Raw genomic sequence first — 7,283 nt, 5'->3', positions numbered from 1 at the left:
CTCCGGCTTCCTCCCACTTCCAAAGACATGCACCAGGGGATAGGTTGATTGGCAACACTAAATTGGCCCTAGTGTGTGAATGTGAGTGGGAATGTTGTCTGTGTTGGCCCTGCGATGAGGTGGCGACTTGTCCAGGATGTACCCTGCCTTCCGCCCGATTGTAGCTGAGATAGGCACCAGCGCCCCCCACCACCCCAAAGGGAATAAGCGGTAGAAAATGGATGGATGGATATTATTATCACATTGAACTGTTTTATATTTTATTTTTTTATCCTGTAAAGCGTCTTTGAGTGCTCTGAAATGCGCTATACCAAATAAAATGTATTATTATTATCATTATCATTTTTTAAATTGACATTTGTATTTTAGTTAATTTAAGAATCAAGAGAAAAAAGAGAGCCCACATGATTCAATGTATATGTTTTTTTTATTATAACAAACACAAAATTCGGCATGTAAAGTTGAAAATGTCAGAACATGTAACAAAAATAATAAATAGAGACATTCACACAGTGAGATCAGTGCCAACACAACGACAATAGAGGCGAGGTAAAAACATCAGAGTCTCTGCTGGAGAGCCAGAGAGGTTAGAGGCATCTCCTCCCCCAAAAATAGATGCTGCAAGGTGCCTTCTTGCTGCTCCTTTTGGAGCTCCAGCAGAGGAGAACATGCTGTCTGCAGGTCAGAATAAATCGACGTGGGGGAGAAGTGAGGAGGAGTTGACTGGGAAGATGGGAAGAAAGTAGCCGGAGGAGGAGGAGAAGAGCTGCAGGGGTCCCACTGAGGCACCACAGCGCCCGGCGAATAAGTCGAGACGAATCCCTGAGGAAGTGGAGGAAGCAGGTAGGACACGTCTGGTACCTTCATGTACACGGAGGGCTGTGGAGGAGGAGGCGAGAGGGAGGCTTGCAGGGTTGACAGTAAGCCGTCGTCTGAGAAAGCAGCAAGTTCCAGGCTGCTACAATGCATGCTGGGACATTTAGGGCTGGGTTCTGAGGAGGAAGAGGACTCCGACGAGGAGGCAGAACGTTTCTTGGCGCCGCTCACGTTGTCGGCCTTCCTTTTCCTTTTGCGGCAGAAGTTGCCGTTGTCGAACATCTTGTCGCAATTTGGGTCCAGTGTCCAGAAGTTTCCTTTACCTGCAATGTGGAACGGAGGGTTAGAGAGGTGAAGGTGGAGCCCCCTGCTGGGTCCAAGCATTAACAAAACAAAAGCCGCTGGCTAGCGTGGGCCCCATTAGCGTAAGTGTGAATTTCGGCTCACCAGGGTTGTTCTCCTCCCGGGGAACTTTCCGGAAGCAGTCATTGAGCGACAGATTGTGGCGGATGGAGTTCTGCCAGCCCGCCTTGTTGCGGCTGTAAAAGGGGAAGTTCTCGGCCACGTACTGGTAGATCTGGCTCAGGGTCAGACGCTGCTCTGGTGCGCTCTGGATCGCCATGGCGATGAGGGCAGAGTAGGAGTACGGCGGGCGGGCCAAGCCCATCAAGCCTCCTGGGGAGAACCAGGGCCCAGCAGGGAGCAAAGGTCTCTGAAGGCTGTAATGCTGAGGAGCATCTCCGAAGGAAGGGTGGCCCATGGACTCTCCCGCAGCCCCGCAGGGAAGGCTGGAGTCTGGGTTGCTGGAGCTGAAAAACTCCTCGCCGAGGTGCGGAGGTGGCGGCCATGAAGACTGGCTGAGCTCAGGGAGAGGCGGAGGGCTGTAGAGGCTGAAATCAAAGGGATCCAGACCCAGAAGTGGTAGCTCCTTTTGGGGGAGTCCACAGAGCGGGGAGAGCAAGTCCAAGGACGCCATGATGATGCAATGTTTCTGACACACAGCACCTGTATGCCCTCTACACCTTCACTTATACTTGGAGGTTCCTCCCACATGCAAGCTGATTGGCTACTGTGACACAACACACACACACGCACACACAATAGTTGTTTTGAATAAGGGCTGCTTGAATTCCTACCTCTGGGCAAATGACGGCCTGAGGATTTAAAGGTGATGTCAACAGCATCTGATAATGATTGAATCTGTTTTTACGGTTTCAGTCGTTACTGCGTCTCATCTGCTCCACGTCACAGATTGTTTTGAATAGCTTGTTCAACTTTGAATGATTCTTGATTGCCAGTTCAAGTGTCTTCACGTTTGATGGAACAGAGGAGTTTTCCTCGCCAAGGGTGCTTGCTGAAAAATCTGAAAATGGAGGGGCCTCTTCTATGTTGTTGATTTTTTTTTTAATACAAGTATGCTTTTTATTGAATTGTACAGTTAAAATCACATTTGACAATAATACTTTGCTCACTCAGACCCTTCATACATGCACACTTGAGGAGAAAGGTGCACTTGGGCTTTAACAACTCAAGTTTTACAGTATAGACATTATTAGAAAAAGTACCCAGATATTGTATACATCCATCCATCCTGCTCTGGCTCGGGATCAGCAGACGATCCGGACCATAGCGAGATGGATGAATATTCCTCGGCATCAAGGATCCTCAGGAAGTGATCACTACATCATCCCTACCATGAATTGATTAACGTGGACCCCGACTTAAACAAGTTGAAAAACTTATTCGGGTGTTACCATTTTGTGGTCAATTGTACGGAATATGTACTGTACTGTGCAATTTACTAATAAAAGTATCAATCAATCAATCAATCACCTCCCGGGGACCTCTCCACCGATCACCATTATAAAAGGAAAAGAAAGTCACATTTTCGTGGCTTGATCAGATGCAAAAAAAATACAAATAACATTTTTCCTAAAAGTCCCCCCCAAAAAAGCAAGTAAACCGTGACAAGACCGTATCAAAAGTAACACAAAAAGGCAATGGTAGTGGGGGAAAAATACAAAAAATAATAACAATAATAAAAAAGGAATAAAACTACAAAAGCGATACAATAATTTTTATTTTTTCTCCTTTCCTCTTCCCTTCCTATGTTGTTGATTTTTCAAACAAGAAAAAACAAATCGAACATGTGCTAAAATTTTAGAACTTATATGTGGTTTAAGAAAAAACAAGCTGCATCTCAGTTTTTCCGTTGTAGGTGACAAATTATATCATTCACTTACAATTTAGCTTTATTCAAATTATTTCCTTTTATTTCGGGGGATTTTTCCATTTTTGCTGCCGCTACCTAGTCAAAAATAGGCCCCAAACAGTCTCTTATTATTAACTTGTTTTCACACTGTAAACTAATACTACCAAATAATAATAATTAATTCATAATGTATCTGTTGATTTTCACCTTTGCTTTAAGCAAGGATGTCCAACCTTTTTCTACCGAGGGCCATACTTAGGAAAATCAAAGGCCATTTTGATGTTTTTCATTTTGAAAAACCCACACAATTCAGTAGTACCTCAACTTACGATCTTGCTGCTCACTGCTCCCCTCACCTCCCAGGGGGTGAACATGGGGATGGGTCAAATGCAGAGGGCAAATTTCACCACACCTAGTGTGTGTGTGACAATCATTGGTACTTTAACTTTAATTTGTTCTGTGAAGTGAATTGTGAATTATATTTATATAGCGCTTTTTTCTAGTGACTCAAAGCGCTTTACATAGTGAAACCCAATATCTAAGTTACATTCAAACCAGTGTGGGTGGCACTGGAAGCAGGTGGGTAAAGTGTCTTGCCCAAGGACACAACGGCAGTGACTAGGTTGGCAGAAGCGGGAATCGAACCTGCAACCCTCAAGTTGCTGGCACGGCCACTCTACCAACCGAGCTAAACCGCCCGTGACAAGGTCTTAACTCTAAACACTTGTATCTCAAATTAATGTTGTTCTTTGAAATCAATATAATTGGTGCTTGGCCCCCCTAAAACAGCACCATTTTACCATTTTAAATGCTTTTTAAAAAGAGAAAAAAACTTTTAGATAATAAATATTGTATAAAAACAATCAATATAATCTACTACAATTACAATAGTTTTATGAAGTAATGTCATTAAAATGTTTAGCATTTACGTTGGAGAGTGAACTTCTATGGTTTCTCCTTCTCTTTTCACACACCATCAGCCGCTTCTCAATACTTTCGTGGATAAATGTCCGCTGCGGCGTTAGACTCCTGATGCTTCATTATAGTGTAGACTGACAGTGATACGTTCCAACTGATTCACCAAGTTGGTTCGCTACACTCATATTTTTTAATGATTTTTCTCTCTAATTCGATGAATATCATCCACTTCTTCTCAGCACTGTCCTTCACACTCACGCACTTTCTTCCCATGCTTGAAAAAAGCAGGTTATGCCATCTCGAGCTAAAAGCTAATGCTAGCGACTGAGTAAGGCCAGATGTTCCGGGCGGATCTTACAGGGTTCAATGTCATATTTGCTCAGTCAAAAAATGGCAGGGATTTTTGCTTGCAGATTACACAATTTTTATATCAAAACAATCTTACAGTATTTGGGACAATCTTAAATTTGTGTACCACTTGTTTACTACTTGTTTTAAAGGGGAAAAAAAACAGCCTTCATGTCAGCTTTGTGTTATTAGCGGCAACATTTCAACTTCATCTCATTACATTAGACCAGTGGTTCTTAACCTGGGTTCGATCGAACCCTAGGGGTTCGGCGGAGGTCAAAACACACCCGACTCATCTTGTAAATAAAAACTTCTCCCTATTGGCGTATTACGGATACGGCAACAGCAGAAGTCAGAATGATTTGCAGGTGTGTAATTTGTTGTGAGTTTTTGCACTGTGTTGGTTTTGTTGTTTGAACAAGGTGATGTTCATGCACGGTTCATTTTGTGCACCAGTAAAAAAAACATGGTAACACTTAAGTATGAGTAACATCCATCCATCCATTTCCTACCGCTTATTCCCTTTGGGGTCGCGGGGGGCGCTGGTGCCTATCTCAGCTACAATCGGGCGGAAGGCGGGGTACATATTCACCATTAATTAGTTGCTTATTAACATGCAAATTAGTAACATATTAGTCATTATTAAGTACTTATTAATGCCTTATTCGGCATGGCCTTATTATAACCCTAACCCTCTAACCCTGGTCCTAACCCTAACCCTTTTAAATTGAGTCTTTGTTACTTAGAATATGTTCCCCCTACTAAAGTGTTACCAAAAACATATAAATTTGTTTTGTATTTGAAAATGAACAACATTTAATTTTTCACTAAAGAAGGGTTCGGTGAATGTGCTTATGAAACTGTTTGGGTTCAGTACCTCCAACAAGGTTAAGAACCACTGCATTAGACCTATTTGCTCTTTTATTCGGCTTTTTATGTTTTGTTTTAAAAAAAAATTCCGAATGTTAAAAAATTGGTTGCGGGTCGCAAATGGTTTAAAAGGACTTGAGGAAAAAAAAACACTATTAAATTAGTTCTTATATGCAGCACTACCAATACCTGGAGGTTTTTCCTTGACCTTTTGTAACAATACAGCAAGTGACGCAAATAACTATTGAATTTTATTATATTAATATAACTTACTTAAAAGTAACAGTCCTATGTGACCATTTTATGTGTATCTAGGACCACAGTTAAAAATATTTAAAACTGAATCAGCATGAAATGTAATTCTGAGGGTTATTTGTTTTTATTCTTAAAGATAAAAACATTTTTTTTTACAATATAATAGCATTTTTCAAAGTTTTGTCGTTCAGAATTTGTTTAAAATTGGATGAAAATGCCTTCAAAGTAAAAGTATGTGGATACCTAAAGTGACGTGGAATGTGGCCTGTGACCTGTGACCTAAAAGCCCCAGGATTTATTTCCCCCGACCTGCATGAGCGTCAGACATCCCCCCACACGCATTCTCACCTGAGGTACCCTTCAAAACAGAACTTTTGTTAGAGGCATGTAAGACAATGTATAGTAAAATGCATCCATCCATTTTCTACCGCTTGTCCATTTCGGGGTCGCGGGGGGTGCTGGAGCCAATCTCAGCTAAATTTGGCCGGTAGGCAGGGTACACACTGGACAAGTCGCCACCTAATCGCAGACAGTGAATACAAACATTTGTCAAATCGGAACAAGAAATTATATTTTTGCAAAGAATAACTACGACTAAACTGTCGACTCAGCTTCTTATCAGCTCATACTGTAAATTTACACCTGTGACACGACTACTGTCGAGGGAACGGTCTCTTTTTTGGGGGAGCCTGAAGGCCAACATTGAGTTGCGTGTGTGTGATGACAGTTGGCGACAGCATAAAAAAAATCTTCAGCCGACGCAGACAAAACAAGACAGTCTGAGCTGTAACTGTTGACTGGGATCATACGGGTGTGTGTGTGTGCGTGTGCGTGTGTGTGTGTGTCTAAAAGAAGGTTCAACAACCGTGACAAACAAAAAGATTAATAAAAAAGATAATTGGAGAGGCAAGTTCATGTTTAAACTTTAATAATGATTTGGCGTGCATGAGAAAGCTCTCTTTGCTCATTTGTGAACAGTATATTGCACAATGCAGCAGCAGCAGCAGATCCAATGTTGTAATATGGGTGGAGAGAAAACTCTACTGCCATCTGGTGTAGTTAAAAACCACAACTATGGGTCGGTTGGGGTTCGGGTGGCCGGCGCAGGCTCTTGGGACTGCGGTCCGGTGGCCTGCCATTCCCGTGCGGAGACCTCGCTGAGGGTGTGAGGGTTTTAAATTTTTAAAATTGTATTTAATTTAGGATTTTTTTTAACAGAGATGGATTGGGTGGTCAGTTGTCTTTACTTCCGGTTTGTGTAACGTCGCGCGGGTTTTGATCCCTTTTGGGCAGGGTTCATAAAATGATAAATGGGTTGTACTTGTATAGCACTTTTCTACCTTCAAGGTACTCAAAGCGCTTTGACACTACTTCCACATTTACCCATTCACACACACATTCACACACTGATGGAGGGAGCTGCCATGCAAGGCGCTAATCAGCACCCATCAGGAGCAAGTGTCTTGCTCAAGGACACAACGGACGTGACGAGGTTGGTACTAGGTAGGGATTGAACCAGGGACCCTCGGGTTGCGCACGGCCACTCTTCCACTGCGCCATGCCGCCCGTATGTTCTGGCCCTCTTGTTGGGTGTAGGTGCTGTGTCTGGGTTGTTTGGGCGGTGGTGTGTTGGTGCTATTTGGATTGGGAAGTAATTTAGTTTACTAAATTACAATTTTAAATTTCCCGCGGAGTTTCCTGTTGAAAACGTCATGGAATGATGACGCGTGTTTGTGACGTTATTGGTTGGAGGGGACATTTTAGCCCAGCACCACTTACGGCTAAAATTCGTCTCTTTTCATCACGCAAATCCACAGTATTTTGGACATCTGTGTTGCTGAAACTTTTGCAATTTGTTCAATTA

At 42.7% G+C, this 7,283-nt stretch overlaps 1 protein-coding gene across 1 annotated transcript; it reads right to left on the bottom strand.

The window, feature by feature from the left end:
• Positions 1–408: 408 nt before the first annotated feature.
• Positions 409–1,837, bottom strand: foxi3a (forkhead box I3a). The gene is made up of 2 exons (XM_061898755.1): positions 1,264–1,837; positions 409–1,139 (listed from the first exon to the last, which is right to left on the bottom strand). The coding sequence occupies exons 1-2, from the start codon at positions 1,790–1,792 to the stop codon at positions 559–561; spliced, it is 1,110 nt and encodes a 369-aa protein (XP_061754739.1). The 5' UTR covers positions 1,793–1,837; the 3' UTR covers positions 409–558.
• Positions 1,838–7,283: the final 5,446 nt, after the last annotated feature.

The sequence above is a fragment of the Nerophis ophidion genome, linkage group LG04 (genome assembly GCF_033978795.1).
Source record: "Nerophis ophidion isolate RoL-2023_Sa linkage group LG04, RoL_Noph_v1.0, whole genome shotgun sequence".
Lineage (NCBI taxonomy): Eukaryota > Metazoa > Chordata > Actinopteri > Syngnathiformes > Syngnathidae > Nerophis > Nerophis ophidion.
The sequence above is the reverse complement of the archived record's forward strand: the minus strand, read 5'-3'. Positions and strand labels throughout refer to the sequence as shown.